Source organism: Diceros bicornis, chromosome 18 (genome assembly GCF_020826845.1).
Source record: "Diceros bicornis minor isolate mBicDic1 chromosome 18, mDicBic1.mat.cur, whole genome shotgun sequence".
NCBI lineage: Eukaryota > Metazoa > Chordata > Mammalia > Perissodactyla > Rhinocerotidae > Diceros > Diceros bicornis.
Window position 1 is genome coordinate 45,450,357 of NC_080757.1, and position 19,992 is coordinate 45,470,348.

Here is a 19,992-nt window from a genome sequence, read left to right on the forward strand (position 1 = left end):
AGCGGTGCGTCGGTGCGCGCCCAGGATCCAAAGGCATTCCTTTTATATAGAAAAGGAATGCCTGCCCTGAGGCATTCCTTTTATTTAAGGAAAAATATTTTTTTAGAAAAAGGAAAATGCTCTCTCTCATGCAAATTTGGGATATAGATAATTTACTGTTCCTGAAAAAGATCTTCCTCACCCTGATGAAGCCTCAGTGCAAGGACTGGAGAGTCTAATGGAGATTAGAGAGCATGTTCTCACACAAGGTTATAAATGACATGAAAGTATACTTCAAATATTGTTATTAGGGGCCGGCCCCATGGCTTAGCGGTTAAGTGCGCGCTCCGCTACCAACCGCCCGGGGTTCGGATCCCGGGCACGCACCGATGCACCGCTTGTCCGGCTATGCTGAGGCAGCGTCCCACATACAGCAACTAGAAGGATGTGCAACTGTGACATACAACTATCTACTGGGGCTTTGGGGAGAAAAAGGGAAAAAAAGGAGGAGGATTGGTAATAGATGTTAGCTCAGGGCCGGTCTTCCTCAGCAAAAAGAGGAGGATTGGCATGGATGTTAGCTCAGGGCTGATCTTCCTCACAAAAAAAAAAATAGGGGCCGGCCCTGTGGCATAGCGCTAAGTGCGCGCGCTCCGCTGCTGGCGGCCGGGGGTTCGGATCCCGGGCGCGCACCGACACACCACTTGTCAGGCCACGCTGTGGCAGCGTCCCATATAAAGTGGAGGAAGATCGGCTCAGATGTTAGCTCAGGGCCAGTCTTCCCTCAGCAAAAAGAGGAGGATTGGCATGGATGTTAGCTCAGGGCTGATCTTCCTCGCGCGCGCGCACACACACACACTAAATAAATAAATAAATATTTTAAAAAAAAAGATATAAAAAAAAAGAAAGAAAGAAATATTGTTAGTAGTCCTCTGATGGTTTGTTTATGAGTTTAACAGGCTGCCTTGAAAATCTAACCACTATTCGTATCATGTTTTCTAAGATAAATACATTCCAAATACTGTATGCAGTTTTGAAAATACACTCATTCATAGGCTATGAACTGTCTTTAGGATAAACAGAAGTTACTGCTTGCAAATATCACTATAGTAACAAGGGTTTGCTTGCAAAGCAGAGATATGTTTATCAACAATTCCTTTACCTAGAAGAATAGGACAATGGTCCTTAACACATAATTCATGTTTATGCTAAATATATTACTATATTTACATAGAGTCATTGAACTAAAAGTATTTTTTAAATTCCATGATTATTTTGTCTGTTCAGTAATCAAAATGACCTTTCTACCAAATAGAATAGATTTTGAATGTTTTTCTATAATTCTCTAGTCTAGACTAGTCTATAGTCTAGAAAAACTAGTCTATAGTTTTTCTGTAATTCTCTGACTTGGTATAATTTTGTAAATACAAAAGACTGTCAGTTTATTACTTTTTTTGATAGATGGTTTTTTAAGAAGGCATTTGAATTGTTTTTTCCCTCCATAGTTCCAGAAAAGGAGACCTGTTTAGATTTAGCTGGCAACCCAGGAATCCTGTTGTTTGAAATCCTATCAAAGCTTGTAGAGATTTCAGCCTTACCCAGAAAGGCTATAACGGAAATCGTAAGGTAAGTGACAAATGAAGGGGCAAAAACAGCCTTCTCAGAAGCACTTATGAGGATATTAACCAAGTAGTCACCTCTCACTAACATCTTGCTCCACAGAATCGGCTCCAATACAAAGGAGATGTTTGTGGCATTGTTCACATGCCACAACACGAGACCTTATTCCTTCATCCCACAGTACTGCCTAGCTCTGAAATTGCAAGGCTGACCTCAGAACATCTCAGGGCCCCACTGAGGGCCTAGGATAGTTAAGAAAGCTCAGCCTTTCCTACCCCAGGCTAGAGAATCCCAGAGGAATAAGACATTTCCAGGGATGATCTTTGGTGGGCTTGGAAATCTACTTCGGAATACAAAATAGTCCCATTCATGCTGGAACTACCAGGGCCCAAGAGGTCCTTTTACTCTGGGATGAGGTATAGCAAGTTCAGATCTCCCAAAGTGGCTTTGGTCTGGAGCAGAGCCAGAATTAAACTTGAGAATAGAGGCTGAGGAAACATTCTCACACCGAAAAGTGTTTGTTTATTCCAGAAAATATCACTAAAAATAAATTTCCTCAATCTATATTTACCATTGTATTATAAAAATTAAGTGTTGCCATTATCAATCTTTTCAACTCATACTCTTTCAAAACATTCTGCTATTCTACTTAGAGAGACTTAAAAATATAGAATACCATCAACGATGTAAAAATATCCTTCTGCCCCTCAATAGGTAATCTCTTTACACTATCCTACCTCTCTGTCAGATGTGGAACAGAAGGTGCACAAAATTCTACTCTTCATTCCAATTCAAACATGTTTGTTAGGGCTGGCCCCATGGCTTAGCAGTTAAGTGCGCACACTCCGCTACTGGCGGCCCGGGTTCGGATCCCGGGCGCGCACCGACGCACCGCTTCTCCGGCCATGCTGAGGCCACGTCCCACATACAGCAACTAGAAGGATGTGCAACTATGACATACAACTATCTACTGGGGCTGTGGGGAAAAAAAGGAGGAGGATTGGCAATAGATGTTAGCTCAGAGCCGGTCTTCCTCAGCAAAAAGAGGAGGATTAGCACAGATGCTAGCTCAGGGCTGATCTTCCTCACAAAAAAAAAAAAAAACCTGCTGTTGGTATACAAATTTGGCACATTGCTTAACCTCTCAGCCTGTTTCCTCATCTAAAAATGGGGATAATAAAAACAATAATAATAATACCTATCTATAGGGCAATCATGGGGGCGATATGTGATAATGCAGGTGAAGGGCTTAGCACATCGTAAAAGCTTAATAAATGTTAGCTATTATTATAATGTGCACATTAGGATGAGCACAGAATATATATATTATCTATTTTATTCCTCACTTCCTTAATGAGCATCTACTATTATCCCCATTTTACAGATGAAGAAACTGAAGCACAGGTCAATTAAGTAACTTGCCCAAGAGGCAGTGGTGCCTAGAATTAGCACAGTCTGATTCTAGAACCCATGGTCTTATCCACCTCTCTGGACTACCTCTCACACCCAGTGCTCCGGAAATGTTAGCTTATGTTGGTTTTTTTATTGTTATGGTTGTGGTTGTAACATCATATACCTGGTTCCTAGGGAGATCAAAAGCGTTTAATACATAGCATTTGCATTTAAGGAACTTAAAATATAAATGGAGAGAAAAGCCATAAATGTGTAGATAAATAAATAAATATGCAGAAGTGAAATAATACAAAATGTTACATAATTCACTGTCCAATGAGTAGCAAAGATCATTCATTTAGTTTTCTAAGACAGGGGGTCGTTAGCTGAATAATGGTAAAATTTGATAGGTATTCTTTTGGTTGATTTTACCATTTTTTGAGCATTTACTAAGTGTGAAGTTCTGAGCGAGCACCTTACATACGTTGGCTTTTCCCTGGATTATTGTCTTCTAACTGGTGTCCCTGCATGCACCTTTTGACTTCCCCTCCCCTGCCTTGCTCACCCCACAGTCCACTCTCAATACTCTCTCTGCCTAGCTAACTCCTTGACTCCTACAACACCAAATGATCCTTTGAAAATATTATCAGAGGGGCCGGCCCCGTGGCCTAGTGGTTAAGTTCAGCATGCTCTTCTTTGGCAGCCCGGGTTCAGTTCCCAGGCACAGACCTACACCACTCATCAGCCATGCTGTGGCAGCATCCCATATACAAAATAGAGGAAGTTGGGCACAGATGTTAGCTCGGCGCTAATCTTCCTCAGCAAAAAAGACGAAGATTGGCAACAGATGTTAGCTCAGGGCCAAGCTTCCCCACCAAAAAAAAAAAAAAATCCGTACACTTCTCTCTGTCCCCACAGAAACTACTCTAGCGTGGGTCACTATCTTCTTACACTTGGATTACTGCAGTGTCCCCCTACCTTGTCTCTCTGCCCCCATTCTTGCCATCTCTACCCATTTTCCACACTGCAACTAGAATAATCTAACATTCAATTAGAAAATATTTATTGAGTGCCTTCAATACCAAGCACAAATCTAGTCATATCATTTACTTGCTAAAACCCCTACAGTGGTCTCTCACATCCCTCAGAAAAGTTTCAACTTAACATGATATTTTCAGGGTCCTTCATGATATATCCTTTGTTTTGCTTAACTCTCCAGTCTCATCTCTTGTAACTTCCCCAATCACAACCTATACTAAATTTAGTTCAGATCCTCAAATACTCCATGCTCCCTAACCTCCAAGTGTTTGCCTAGAACATTCTCTCCCCTCTTGTATCAGTTTCATAGGGCTGCTGTAAAAAATTACCACAAAGCAGGGGCCGGCCCCATGGCATGGCGGTTAAGTGAGTGCACTCTGCTGCAGTGGCCTGGGGTTCGCAGGTCAAGCCATGCTGTGGTGACATGCCATATAAAGTAGAGGAAGGTGGGCACGCATGTTAGCCCAGGGCCAATCTTCCTCAGCAAAAAGAGGAGGATTGGCATCGGATGTTAGCTCAGGGCTAATCTTCCTCACACACACAAAAAATTACCACAAAGTTCATGGCTTAAAACAACAGAAATTGGGGCCGGCCCCCTGGCTTAGCGGTTAAGTGCACATGCTCCACTACTGGCAGCCCAGGTTCAGATCCCGGGCGCACACCGACGCACTGCTTGTCCAACCATGCTGAGGCAGAGTCCCACATACAGCAACTAGAAGGATGTGCAACTATGACATACAACTATCTACTGGGGCTTTGGGGAGAAAAAGGGGGGAAAAAAAGAGGAGGATTGGCAATAGATATTAGCTGAGGGCCGGTCTTCCTCAGGGCCGGTCTTCCTCAGCAAAAAAAGAGGAGGATTGGCATGGATCTTAGCTCAGGGCTGATCTTCCTCACACACACACACAAAAAAACAGAAATTGTTCTCTCACAGTTCTGGAGGCCAGAAGTCCAAAAGCAAGGTATCAGCAGGGCCACACTCCCTGCTAAAACGCTAGGGGAGAATCCTGCCTTGCATCTTCCAGCTTCTGGTGGCTCCTGGCTCCTTCTGGTGGCATTGCTTGACTTGTGGCGGCATAACTCCTATCTCTGCCTCCATTTTCACATGGCCTTCTTCCCTGTGTATCTCAAATCTCCTTCCCCTTTCTCTTATAAAGCCACCAGTCATTGGATTTAAGGATCACCCTAAATCCAGCATGATCTCATCTCAAGAGCCTTAATTTCATTATATCTGCAAAGACCCTATTTCCAATTAAGGCCACATTCAGAGGTACAGGGGTTAAGACTTGGACATATCTTTTTGGGAAACACAGTTCAACCCACTATACCTATCTATGCTTAGCTGACTTCTTCTTATCCTTTAGCTTCCAATTAGGAGTCCCTGCTTCTAAGAGGCCTTCTCTGACTCCTAAGTCTAGGTCAGGTTCCCCTCCTAAATGATTCTCTTTCCTTATCATACAGCACATTGCACTGTTGAAATTACATGTTTAATTGGCAGTCTTTTCCATTAGATTGTGAGCTCTGGAAGGACAGGGACCACGTTAGGCTTATTCATCATTATTTTCCCAGCACCTAGCACAAAGCATGGAACACACTAGGCACTTAATATTCATTAAATTTAATTGACTTTCCCAAGGTCATACAGCTATTAAGTATCTATTCAATAGTCCAATAAAAGAATGTTGTGGGAAAAAGATTTAGAAAACAGACTGCATTTGCTATTTACACAACAATGAGCAGGCAATTTGGCTAGAACATGAGGTTTGTGAAGAGAAACAGTAGGAGATAAAGTTGGAAAAGTGAACTGGATCCAGATTATATAACATGTACTCTAAGTTTCCCTCTGAGCAGTGAGGAGCCATTGGAAGTGTTGGAGGAGGGGAGCAGTAGGGAAGAAAGAATTTGATAAAGGGGTGAAGGAAGTTTAACCTGAAAGTGGTATGTAGAAAAGTCTGTTATAAAGACAGACTGATGGCCAAGAGACAAGTGAAGATGTGAAAGAGATAGCTCTGGCAACAGGAAAAAAGGCTTGGAAAGTAGAAGAAGCAAAGGGAATGGAAGCAAAGGAAGGCCACAAAACCCAAGATTTTAAAGTAAAGTAGAGGGCCACCCCGTGGCTTGGCGGTTAAGTGTGCGCGCTCCGCTGCGGTTCGGTTCCTGGGCGCGCACCGACACACCGCTTCTCCGGCCATGCTGAGGCTGCGTCCCACATACAGCAACTAGAAGGATGTGCAGCTATGACATACAACTATCTACTGGGGCTTTGGGGAGTAAAAGGAGGAGGATTGGCAATGGATGTTAGCTCAGAGCTGATCTTCCTCACAAAAAAATAAATAAATAAAAATAAAGTAGAAAAGGGTGAGGCAAGATTAACAGCAGCACTTGAGTCTGAATGACTAGGAACTAACAAATAGGAAGAGGAGGTAGAGTGGGGAGGTGGAAAGGGAAGATTTTCAGACGGGCAATATTTGAAATGAGAGTAGGGGAGCTAAGTGGAAATGTCCCACAATAAGTCTGAAATGTAGAAGTAAAATATAAAAGAAAGATTGGGGTGAAGATATACGCTTAGAAACTGTTAATATAAAGGAAATAACTTAAGCCATGAATCTGAATAAAGTAAAGAGGAGAGAGAGAGAGAAAAAAGAGCAGAGGACTGAAGACAGAACCATAAGGAATTCCCATATTTGTGGAATGGGAGGAAAAAGGAGTCGGCAAAGGAAACATTAGCAGTCAAGAAGAGAACCAGGATGGTGTGGAGTTGGAAAGCCAGGGCCACAGAGAAATTCAAAAAAGGATAGACTTTCTACCAGTATTAAATGCTAAATGAGGCCAGGTAAAATGAGGACTAAATGGACAGAATTAGATTTGGAAGTTAAGAAATCTTAAGTCACCTTCAGCTCCAAAAGGATGATGGGAGAAAAGCCAAATTTTAGAGGATTGAAAAATAGCCATCAGGTTAAACATATTAGCATAAATACATGTTTTTTTGCCGCTTCTTCCTTTTGCAATGGCACTGAAATAATAGTAAAAGTATTTTAGAGGACATAAACCCACAAAAACAAGGAGAACAGCTGACAAGAGATATCAACATAATTTTGGAAGTTGGAGAGGAGATGGGTGACTGTTTACTGGCTAGTGAGATCAGAAGCAGCTGAAACTTGAGTAGCTGCAGTGAAGAAGGTCAAGAAGCAAGCCAATTCTCACTGCAGAACCCTTGGAAGGCTCAGGAACTGAGATACCAGGAACCTCTGAAGGCAGGGGGCCAGGGGAACCCAAAACAGAAAGACTAGTTAACTAGTTAGATTCCTCTCCCTAACCTCGCACAGCCAAATGACTGCCCTGCCAGTTAACTCACTGAAGAGGTTGTAGCAGAAAGACTGTTTGGACTCACAGACGTCAGACATAACTGAGATGAGGGTATCATAGCGAAAGCAAGGTATTACACGAAAGTCCACTTACTGAATGGTGAGACCCCCACCAGCCACCTTCCCCTTCCCTAGGTCTCAACGTGTTCACAGCTAGACATATGCCACTCAGGTAAAATATCAAAGGATCCCTCTCCCAGGAAATTGACTAGCCCAAGAGAAAAAACCCACAGATACTCACAATTAAAAGGTCCCTTGATGAAACAAGGTGCCAACCAATTACCTGACAGTGAAATTCCCGCTCAATAAGACCCACCACACCAAACAGCTTCCAAATGACCTTAAAGAGTGCTTACTCTCTCTGTCAACTATGAATAGATATCCAAAGATCAAGAGATATTTAAGGAAAACCTGTATTATTACAGAAAAATTAAAACAGGAGGGAAGGAAGCAAGGAAGGGATGGAGGGAAGGCAGCAGTTAGTTATAAATATGACCTACTATATAATCATCAAGCAAAGATTAGCACTTCAGGGAATATCAGACATAACTGAGCAGAGGGTATCATAGGCATCGTGAAGGGGGAGACTATAGACCAGAGCAGCAGTTCTCATACTTGAGCGTGCAACAGGACCACCTGGAACCACTGGTAAAACACACTGCTGGGCCCCAGGGCTTCTGATTCAGTAGGTTTGTGTGAGGACCAAGAATTTATATTTCTCACAAGTTCTCAGTGCTGCTGATGCTGCTGGCTTGAGGACCACACCCAGAGCCATAGAATATGCAGAGAATACACTGAGGGAAAGGAAAGGTGAGCCTTGAAGGACCTGGTAGAAATTAAATTATACTAAGAGAAACGAGCATTATACTATTTTCAGAGGTGAGTGAGAACACTGTGGATGGTTGGGCTCAAGACTAGGGAAGGAAGTATCTGATTATAAACCAGACTCCAATCAGAACTATCAACACATCTCCTACCCAACCACTGCTGCAGCTCCAACATTTAGAATGAGTTCTTTCCCTCTTCCTGAGAGGAAAAGAAAGGTTGCCTGTCACCATCCCAGAAAGAAGTGAAGCCTCCCATTGCTGTAATAGAAAGAAACCTGCCTGCTTAATAATGAGAAGCAAGCTCCTGCATCTTGTTCTCTGGGACAGCAAGAAGTGACACTCCTCTGCTCAGCACACTGAGAAATGAGGTCTTCCACATTGGTGCTGAAGCCCCCACTACACCAAAGCAATGAGAAACAAGTCCTTCCACCTCAGCAGTGAGTGACCAGATCCCCACCACAGCTTCAAAGAGAAGTCCACCATTCCTTCAGCAAGAAGGAATCTGATCTGTCATTGATACTTAAAGGATGCATGTTTGTAAATCAGATGTTTATACCTTTGTGGATGTTTGTACTGTGAATTAGAGTCCCTTATCATATATAGCCTGCTATACTTATTCTTAAGAATTTATAACCTCAAATGCATAGTAACATATCTCCTAAATCTGTTCACACACGTGCATGCACACACACACACACAGAATTGCAATCAATAGTGATTTACTGTGGATAGTAAGATTACTGGTAATATTTTCTTCTTTTTTTTTTTTTTTGTGAGAAAGATCAGCCCTGAGCTAACATCCATGCTAATCCTCCTCTTTTTGCTGAGGCAGACCGGCTCTGAGCTAACATCTATTGCCAATCCTCCTCCTTTTTTTTCCCCCAAAGCCCCAGTAGATAGTTGTATGTCATAGTTGCACATCCTTCTAGTTACTGTATGTGGGACGCGGCCTCAGCATGGCTGGAGAAGCGGTGCGTCAGTGCGCGCCCGGGATCCAAACCCGGGCCACCAGTAGCGGAGTGCGCTCACTTAACCACTAAGCCACGGGGCCGGCCCAATATTTTCTTCTTTATCCTTTCTTGTATTTTCCAAGTTCTCTACAATGAGAATTTATTTTAATTTAAAAAAAAGTTGCATTTTAAAACCCAACACAAAGTAATATAATAGTAGGCATGATTAATGTTTGTATTCAAGCTGGTACCACTTAAGGGTTCGTCAAGGATCTTAATCAATAGGTATTTTTCTAGACAAGACTGGGAGGTCTTGGGGAAGAGGAAGGAAGCTAAAGCCCAGGGACTACATATATAAAAATAGTCAAATGGCCTGTGGAAAGCATCAGTAGATATTCTATAAATGTCATAGGAATAGGCACTCAATAAATAATATTGAATGAATATACAAACTAAATTTAAAGTAAATTTATTCAGCATATATAACTTACAAATTGACCTTTTTTTTCTTTTTGTCCAACACTCAGATACTTTTTCAGTAGAACTATAGCACTTTTTATCCATTTCTGGATTGTTTTTTTTTTTCTTTTTAGCTATTTCCGAAGAAAATTCCAGGAAAACACCTCAGGAATATTATGGAATCCCTATGTTATGGGTTATGGAAAAAGGAGATTTAAGCCAGACATATGCACACCTCCAAGCTCAAGCACGGCTGCCTTTGCTAATGCTGCCCGGATGGCAATAATGAAAGAAAAGGATTTATTTAAATTTCTTGAAGATCTCAAGAGTAAGAACCATTTGTCTTCTCCCCACTGTTGTCAAAGATTTATTTGCATATTACTGGTCAGAAATAAATACCAGAGGCCAAGTGCTGTAAGAGCAGGACCACAGCCTATTCTGAGTGACTGGTCTCTGTCACATAGATATCATTTGAAAGCAAATGTACATCTTACCTGAATCCTCAGACACCTGGATGAAGCCGAGAGTCTGTGGATTGGTGGGGGTTGGGAGCAGGAGAGTGAAGAAGGGGGATCGTGGCCACTGAGGAGAAGAAAAGACAAAGAGCAAAATAGATACTAGGTGTATGTCTTTCATGTGAATTTCTCCTCACATTATTTGTGATACCATTTTTTTATCTTTTTAGGATGCAATCCTCCTTCAGACAGCCCATATTCAAAAATACCCATCTTTCCATTTTTTCCTAATGTGGATGGGGTAGTGATGGGAAAGCCATTCAAAGACATACAGAAATTAGAAATGCTAAGGAGAAAGGAGCCTCTGAATTTCTTTGAGAACTATTTTTTCCATAAAAGAGACTGGAAAACACAGGTGAGATTTAGATTATCTCACATCAGTTAATTTACATACTTAGGTTTTTAATTAAATTCTAACTTAACAGAACAAGTAACATGCTTTTGATGGCAAATATTTTCGGTCATTATATTTCAAATCAGATTCCATAGCAATGTTTCTAAATTTAAGCCCAGGTATAAAATTTCATTTAATTTCAACAAATAATTAAACTTACTGAAAAATACAATCCTAGGCTTGGGGGTGGGGGTGGGGAATATAAGAATAATAATAAAAAGACCCTCAGGTCCTACCTGCCGCCACTCTCCCATCAACTCAGGGACCAAAAGCTGCATTTTGGACTCCCTCAACTGGCTCTAGATCGTGGTTGGGCCAGACACCATGGGATGAGAGGACCAGATCCACAACCCAATGAAGCAATGCTGTGATGGAGAAGCCATCCTGCCCTTGGACTAGAACCCCATTTATAGTCCAGCTGCACCTTCTGGCCCTTCTTCAAGCTCTGTTGCCTCTAATCTATTTTCCCCCTTCCCAAGATACACTTTGTCATCATGAGTTTTAAGGTCTCAGGCAAGTATGCCCTAGTTTCTGGATATTCCCTCAGGAAGCTCTGGCAGTATTACCCCAGGTTTGTCACAGGCCTCCCAGCCTGGGAAACAGGATCAAGATTTGACTGGAGACCAGCCCACCCTGTGGGGCATCTCTGGGTTCCAGAGGTCCGTGTGTTGTTCACATCACTATGAAACCCCTAGAAGGCCCATCCAGGCAAAGGGTTTAAGAGTCCCAGAGGCTGGAAGGGGAGAAAAAATGGGGAGTTGCTAATTAATGGGCATAAAGTCTCAATTATGCAAGATGAATAAGTTCTAGAGATCTATACAACATTGTTCCTATAGTTAACAATACTGCGGGGCCAGCCCGTGGCTTAGCGGTTAAGTGCATGTGCTCCGCTACTGGCGGCCCGGCTTCAGATCCTGGGCGCGCACCAACGCACCACTTGTCCAGGCATGCTGAGGTGGCGTCCCACATACAGCAACTAGAAGGATGTGCAACTATGACATACAACTATCTACTGGGGCCTTGGGGAGAAAAAGGGAAAAAAAGGAGGAGGATTGACAATAGATGTTAGCTCAGGGCCGATCTTCTTCACCAAAAAGAGGAGGATTGGCATGGATGTTAGCTCAGGGCTGATCTTCCTCACAAAAAAAAATAAATAAATGAATAAAATAAATAACAATACTGTATTGTACACTAAAAAATTTAAGAAGTAGATCTCTTAACCAAAAAATTTTTTTAAAATCTAGTTGATTTAAGAGGGTAACTCATGTTAAGTGTTCTTACCACAATAAAATAAAAAATAAAAAAAAAAAGAGTCCCAGAGGAGTATCACAGTCACAAATGACCTCAGGTTCAGACTTTGTCTTTATCTCTCCAGATGAAGTTATACCACAGGCAAATATCACTCACAAGATGGAAATAAGAGGACATTTATTCCCCTTTAAACTTATTTCCCAACATTGAACCCTCCACCTGTGATGGTTATCTGCTTATTGTCAATCTCTCCAACTAGAATATAGGGTTCATGTAGGCAAGGACTTTATTTCTTTCACTGAGGTATCCCTATCACCTAGAACACAGCCTGGCCCATAGGAGACAGTATTTTTTGGATAAAAGAAAACTATAATACAATTCTTTATTTATGGAGAGCACACTGTATGCTAGATTGTGTCTAATCACCTCAGCAGAGATAGTGTCGATAGCTTCCTAAATGGTCCCCTTGCTTTTACCTTTATCCCCTTCCGTCTATTCTCAACACAGCAACCAAAGTCATTCTGTTAAAATCAGCTCAAAACTCTCCAGTGGCTTTCATACCACTTGGAGTAAAAGCCAAAATCTTTTTTTTTTTTTTGTGAGGAGATCAGCCCTGTGCTAACACCTGCCAATCCTCCTCTTTTTTTTTTTTTTTTTTTTTGCTGAGGAAGATTGGCCCTGGGCTAACATCCGTGCCTATCTTCCTCCACTTTATATGGGACGCCGCCACAGCATGGCTTGCCAAGCAGTGCGTCGGGACGCGCCCAGGATCCAAACAAGCGAACCCCGGGCCGCCGCAGCAGAGCGCATGCACTTAACCACTTGCGCCACCGGGCTGGCCCCAAAAGCCAAAATCTTTACAATAACTTACAAGGTCCTACACAATCTAAACCTGAGTCTTCCAATAATGGTAGCCACAGTGGCTATTTAAATTTAAATTTAATTAAATTACAAATTCAGTTCCTTGGTCGCACTACCCACATTTCAAACGCTCAGTAACCACATGTGGCTAATGGCTACCATATTGGACAACACAGAAATATAAAATTTTCTGTCATTGCAGAAATTTCTGTTGCACATCACTGATCTAGACCCTCATTGCTATCTAACAATCTTATCTTCCTCTGCTTACTGTCCGGTGCATTCCACTCCATCTACATGGCCTCTTGACTATTCCTCTTACACACCAGACATGCTCTCATCTCATGGTCTTCAGCTTTGCTCTTCTCTCTGCTTGAATGCTGTTCCTCAGATATCTGCATAGCTCTCCCCCTCACCTCTTTCAGGTCTTGACTCAAACTTCAGGAAGCCCCCTCTAACCACCCTATTTAAAATCACAATAACTACATTGTCAGTGTACTAAATGCCACTGAATTGTTCACTTCAAAATGGTCAATTTTATGTTATGTAAATTTTCACCGCAATAAATTATTTTTAAAATATATATTTAAGGGCTGGCCCCATGGCCTAGTGGTTAAGTTCGTGCACTCGGCTTCAGTGGCCCAGGTTCACCAGTTCGGATCCCAGGCACGGACCTACACCACTCATCAAGCCATGCTGTGGCAGCGACCCACATACATAATAGAGGAAGATGGGCACAGATGTTAGCTTATCGACAATCTTCCCCAAGGAAAAAGAAGAAGATTGGCAACAGATGTTAGCTCAGGGCCAATCTTCCTCACCAAAAAAAAGAAAAGGAGAAATAGAAAATATAGGAGAAGGGCAGGACTGGCTACATAATTTGCAGAGCCCAGTGCAAAATGAAAATGTAGGGCCCTTTGTTCAAAAATAATTAACAATTTAAAGATATAAACAGCAGAACATTAAACCAAACATGGGTCCCTTCTGAGTACAAGGTCCTGTGTAATTGCACAGGTCACATGTCCATGAAACCGGCCCTGGAAAGAGGAAAATTAAAGGGATACAGTCCAGGAGGCAAATAAATAAAGATACAGGGGGAGACATTGGCCTTGGAAATTAGGAAAAACTCTCACATATAAGACAGAAGGAGAAAAACAAACCAGTTAAAGGATGGAGAAATCCTAATGTGGAAAGAAGAGTTCAAAGAATCCATATTAGAAAGCCTTAAAGAGACAAGATCATTAGCTGAGGGGGTTTGAAGGTCCGGTTTTCCAGCAGCCACTATGATGTCTGTAAGAGAGTTAACAACAAATGAAGAAAAGTAATGTTGGAGTACTGAGGGCCTGGATGAGATTGGATAATATACATTTCCAAAGAAAGCAATCAGCATATTTACGTGATTTCCACCAGCATTGTTCAGCAGCCCAGGAACAGGGAAAACAGATGGCAGCGGGTTCCCCATGAGAAGTTCGGAAGTAAGATAGGTTGTACTCTGTGGAGGGCATATTCATTTTCAGTGCTTTGTGATGGTCTGGGAAGTTTGGGTAAGGTATGGAGTTGGCTCCTCTTTACCCTCCATATCCATTCCATACATAAACCATCTTCTGGGTCTATACTTCTCTTATGAGTAGGCCTCATCATTCTGAAAGAGAATTTGCTCAGTGACCGTTTACACATGGCGCTACACCAGGTGCCCCAAAACAACCGACAAGTGGTTTAGCAATAAACTTATATATAAATCATATACAAACTCTTTCATAATACAATATACTTCTGTTTATTATGTCTTTATTGTATAATTCAAACTAAAATATATTACTAACCTTCTTTTTTAAATGTGCATAAAGGCGGCAAATATAAAGCCTATCAACCCTAACTCAGGCTATCCAACTGACATCCTTGCCATTGACCAAATACTCAAGAAAAAGCAGAATTGGACAGTGACTGATGCAGCTGCTATTAAACAGCACGTGAGTATTCACCGTCGAACGCCTTGCCAGAAAGCATTTTCCACTTCAATACTACAACTATAAAACCAAGAGATTTTTTTTTCTGCTCTATGTCTTTAAAATAAGACATGATCATTCCTCATTTTTACCCATTGTAATGTTTCTTGCTTTATAATCAAATGGATTCAAATGTTAACTGTTATCATTCATCCTGCTAATCACCTATGGAGCCGTACTCAACATCATTTCTGGGACATTCATTTGTTTCATGCTGGAAATAGCAACTAGTTAAGGTTGTAAACTGACAGTCACAGAGTGGTGTACTCGGGGAATCTTGATGAGTGAAAGCATCTTTATTATAGCAGCTAAAAGAATAATAATAATAATAATAATAGTTTGGGTGTGCTCCCTAGGTGCCAGGCACTGCTCTCTATAAGTACTCTACAAGTGCTCTACAGGTACTAATTCATTTACTTATCACAACAATCCTTTGAGGTAGGCACTGTTATCATTCCTTGTCATTTTACAGATATGCACACAGAGGTTAAGTGACTTGCCCAAAGGCACACAGCTAGGAAGTAGTAGAGCCAGAATTATAAACATGGGCAGCTTGGCTCCAGAATCCACACTTTTTTTTTTTTTTTTGTGAGGAGATCAGCCCTGAGCTAACATCCGCCAATCCTCCTCTTTTTTTTTTTTGCTGAGGAAGACGGCCCTGGGCTAACATCTGTGCCTATCTTCCTCCACTTTATATGGGACGCCGCCACAGCATGGCTTACCAAGCAGTGCGTCGGTGCGCGCCCGGGATCCGAACCAGCGAACCCCGGGCCGCCGCAGCGGAGCGCGTGCACCCAACCGCTTGCGCCACCGGGCCGGCCCCCAGAATCCACACTTTTAACCACAACTCTATGCTACCTGTCTACTCCTGTGCCCTGACTTCTTAGCAACTTTTGTACTCCACACAGACAGACTGGGGTGTATTTATGTTATGCCACCTCCCGTCTGCATTTGACACTAATGATAAAGCTCTCCTTGACACTTTCTACTTCCTTGGCCTTTACAACACTGCATCTTCAATTCTCCTTGTAGCTATGTGTCCTTTCCTCTCTCTTCTCTTTCATAAATGTTCATCCCTTAAGTCTTGATATTTCCTAGTTTTCTAGTCTGATCCTAATGTTCTTCTCATTGTATACACTCATTAATTCATTTGTTCAGTAAATATTTATCCAGTGTTAACAAAGTTCTAGGATTAAGAGATACTACAGAATAAAAAACACAGTTCCTACCCTCAGTGAGCTTGGAGTGAGGATGGAAGACATGGAGAAGGAAATGAGCAGTAGTAATACATTGGGATAAATGGAACTAGAGGTGGTCAGTACTGCATGCCACAAAAATGCAAAGGAGTGGGTTCCAACCTCTCTCTCATCATGGCCTGTATTCACACTGGACTAAATGGAAGCTGCTTATAGCCAAAGGCCTCCAGCCCTGGGGTACCAGCTGCCTCAAGGGCTAAGCAACTTGAGAAGACCAATAATTTGGCATCACTATAACCCGGTCACAGCAGAACATTGAAGATCTCTGCACTAAATGAAGGAACAGCTAGGGCAAATATCCTTGGAGCTATCTCGGTCTACTCTCCTTGTTTCAGCTGCCTCCTAGACACTGAGAACTCTTAACTGTCACTAGCCTAGACTTCTTACCAATACTTCTATCTTATCTCACTGACAGCCTGATGAACGTTTCTGCCTTGCTGTCTCAGCATATCAAACTGGACATGTCCAAAACCAAACTCATCATCCTCTGCATCAAATTGGCTCTTCCTTGGGGATTCTATATCTCAGTTGTTGATACCACCATCTTCCCAGTCACTGACACTAGAAGGCCAGGAGCCATCCTTAACTTACACTTTTCTCTCACTCCTCATATCCACCAAACACCAAATCTGGCTACTCTCATTTTCCTGAAGATTTTTGAAATCTGTCCACTTCACTCCATTCTATTACTACTTCCTTAACTGAGGCCCTCATTAGGTCTTGCCTGGACAACCACCTCCAACCTGTTATCCTTTCCTCATAGCTGCTCTCCTCCACCCATTCTCTACACAGCTACTAATGATCTAACATGAAGAACCAACCATGTCACTGTCCTGCTTAAGGATGAATTCTTCCCTACCAACGATGGCAGGGTTTTTTCAGCTATGTATTCTGCTCCACACAACTGAGGGATTTACCTCACTTCAGTCAGAAACAGTGGCTCACTACAGCATGATTTTCACTGAGGAAAGGGCTCTCCCCAACCTCAGGGATCAAGTCTGAGGGCCTGATTACAGCAGACAACACCTTGCCTACCTCGCCTTCATCACTCCTTCCCCCCACTTTAAACTTGACACTTGAGCAATACCAAACTGCCTGTACCTGCCTACCAACTCTGGGATGTTTACTGCCTTTGAGCCCTTGTTTATGCTGTCCCCTCTCCCTGGAACACATTCCCATCACCACCCACTCCCTCAATTTGATCAAATCCTTGAGGACCTGCTCAGCTCAGCATCTTCTCCCTCCCTGCCTGAGTGCCATCCGAGGCTGGACTGAGTGCCATCCTTGGCACTCTCATTACACCCGGAGCCTGTCTCCATCCCACATTTACTCTTGTTTTAGTCTATTGTGTTTTTAATATTCTTATAAAATTTCTTATTATCTCATTATTCCCAAGTAATTAATTTTCATTGTCCAGCAACTCCTAACTCACATGTCCTCAAGAGGAACTACCCGATATATAAACTCAGTGACTTTTGAGTAGCCTGGAAACGTAACTCTTGGCATATCTAGAATTGTGGTTCACAAATCAAAGATATTTCAAGGTAACTATTGTAAACTTCTGCTCTTTCACTACAGGTAAAAAGAGCTACAGACACCTATAATTTAGGGATTGCCCTTGAGAACCGGAAAGAGATGCTAAACCTATGGCAGAAGATCCGAGGGGATTTGATTGGGATAGACACTAAAAATGAGTCCTTTTATGACACCTTTTCTACTTATACATGGTCCTGGAATGTTTGCCAAGAATTACTTTCCCCGAAAGACTTAAGGTTATTTGATGCCTACATGAATAGAAACTCCTTCCACAACTCTATATTCTCTTCCTCTTCGGATATCAGTGAATGTGACACAGAGACAGGAAGAAAAAGAAAACGGAAAAGTTTCAAAGGATTTCGACAATGAAATTTCTACATTTTCTAAACAGCTCCTTACAAACTACTTTTTCATAGATATCAAAATTATTCTTGCTTTTGTCTAATACATTCTTAGCAGCTGGAAATATCAACATCTTTTGAATCCTGACCAGTAAAAAAGTATGAGTCACAATATGGTTTCTCTTTCCTAATTCTTACTAGTAAATAGATGCCACTCTGTTATTTCCCTAGCAACCAGCTGCACTCTGCTGCCCCCACCTGGCTCAGAACTGCCTGGGCCTCAGCAGGAAGGAGAAAAGCAAAGCTGGCACTACTTCAATTCAGGGCCACCCTTCTGAGCTCTTAACAGCCCTCCCAGCAATAAGCATCTGAGTTTATGTGACTGTAAGTGGCACTATGTTTTTGATTGTGAAAGAGGCCAGAGGCAGGGGATGACAGTGACCTTTCAGTTTCAGGGAATAATGTATCACCATCCCTCGGGGAACCTTGATTAAATCTGGGTGTTCCTAAGGCTCCTTAGCCACACATCTTCAGACCGATCTCTTGGATTTACTCTTAAAAATAGCTGATCTCATCCATTACACTGGTTGTTGTTCTTTAATGCATTTAATAAAGAAGCACATGTGTAACTATATTACAAGTTTGGGAGGGGTTGTAATTTGTTTATTGTGGAAAAATATATATAACATAAAATTTACTATTTTAATCATATTTAAGAGTATATTATCGGGCTGGCGCCGTGGCTTAGCGGTTAAGTGCACGTGCTCCGCTGCTGGCAGCCCGGGTTCGGATCCCGAATGCACCGATGCACCGCTTGTCCAGCCATGCTGAGGCCACGTCCCACATACAGCAACTAGAAGGATGTGCAGCTATGACATACAACTATCTACTGGGGCTTTGGGGGAAAAAAATAAAATAAATAAAATTTAAAAAAAAAAGAGTATATTATCCATTACATTTTTTTTCCTTTTAGAAAAAGGAAAAGACATGTTCCATATTGATGGGGACAGTGGCTTATAATGTAATATTATAACATGCCAGGAAAAAGCAATGAAGATAATGAAGGATCCCAAAACCGTTTAATGAAATAGCCTTAAAGTATTTTTGTGTTACACTGAATATTCAAAACCATCTAAATATATTTGCTGTTCTTTATAATGTTATGATGTGAGGAAAAAGAACTAACCTTATGGATAAGTGATCATGTTTCCTAACCAAAAAACAAGATTTATGGTTTGACAAGAGATTTTTTTTGGTATGGCTGTGAGTGTAACAGGCAATCTAAGAGATGTAATTTGGATGCCAAAATATCAGAATTCCTGGAATATTTCCTTGATCAATGGGATAACAGGATAGAATATTTTTAAGTAGATCTGTCCTGGAAAATCTAAAATGTACAGAAATACATTCTTTCTATTAAATTGTCACACACTGTTGATGACAGTATAAATTGGCATCTCTCTGATGGAATACAGTATAGCAACAGGTACGCAGCCATTCATTCACCAGTTATTTATTGACTTGCATGCAGTGCTGGACCCTGTTCTCAGACGTGGATATATAACAGTGAACAAATAGATAAAATGCCCTGACCTCAGAGAGCTTAGTAATGGAGCTAATTATAACCATTGACTCAGCACTTCCACTTCTAGAAATTAATCCTAAAGAAATGATCATGAATGTACAAAATAATTTAGTTATAAGGATGTTTATCATATTGAATTTTTAATAGTAAGAAACTTAAAGTAGCCTTAATGTCCAATAAATCATGATACAGCTATACAAAACAATGCCAGGGTCATTAAAATGATGTTGTAAAAGAATATTTCAAACAAAACAATGATATTCAAAGCTATTATTAAGTTAAAAAGCAGGCCTCAACTGCTAAGAGGCATGAGAGAACTTTATGGGATTGTTCTAAAACATAATTATGATGGTGGTTGCACAAATATAGATTTTTATGAAAACTCATCAAACTGTATACTCTAAATGGATGAATTTAATTGTATGTAAATTATACCTCAATAAAACTGTAGAAAAAGGGGGTACAAAACAGTTCATTCTGAAACTATTTTAACTTAAAAGTTATTTCTATAAATAAATTAGGAAAAAGGACTGGAAGGATATAAACCAAATGTTTAATGGGTTAAATTCAAGGTGGAATGGGATATTTCCTTTTCTTTTGTCTTATCTATATCTTCT

At 41.4% G+C, this 19,992-nt stretch overlaps 1 protein-coding gene across 3 annotated transcripts in view; it reads left to right on the top strand.

Annotated features, from left to right (window-relative positions):
* The window catches only part of EFCAB3 (EF-hand calcium binding domain 3), a 227,205-nt gene extending 208,732 nt beyond the window's left edge, over positions 1–18,473 (top strand). For all 3 annotated transcript variants that reach the window (XM_058561288.1, XM_058561287.1, XM_058561290.1), the window contains 5 exons: positions 1,485–1,605; positions 9,765–9,958; positions 10,316–10,500; positions 14,499–14,621; positions 17,492–18,473. In XM_058561288.1, coding sequence (XP_058417271.1) covers positions 1,485–1,605; positions 9,765–9,958; positions 10,316–10,500; positions 14,499–14,621; positions 17,492–17,818 — 950 coding nt within the window. In that variant the 3' untranslated portion in view covers positions 17,819–18,473. The remainder of the gene's footprint in view (positions 1–1,484; positions 1,606–9,764; positions 9,959–10,315; positions 10,501–14,498; positions 14,622–17,491) is intronic.
* The last annotated feature ends 1,519 nt before the right edge of the window (positions 18,474–19,992 follow it).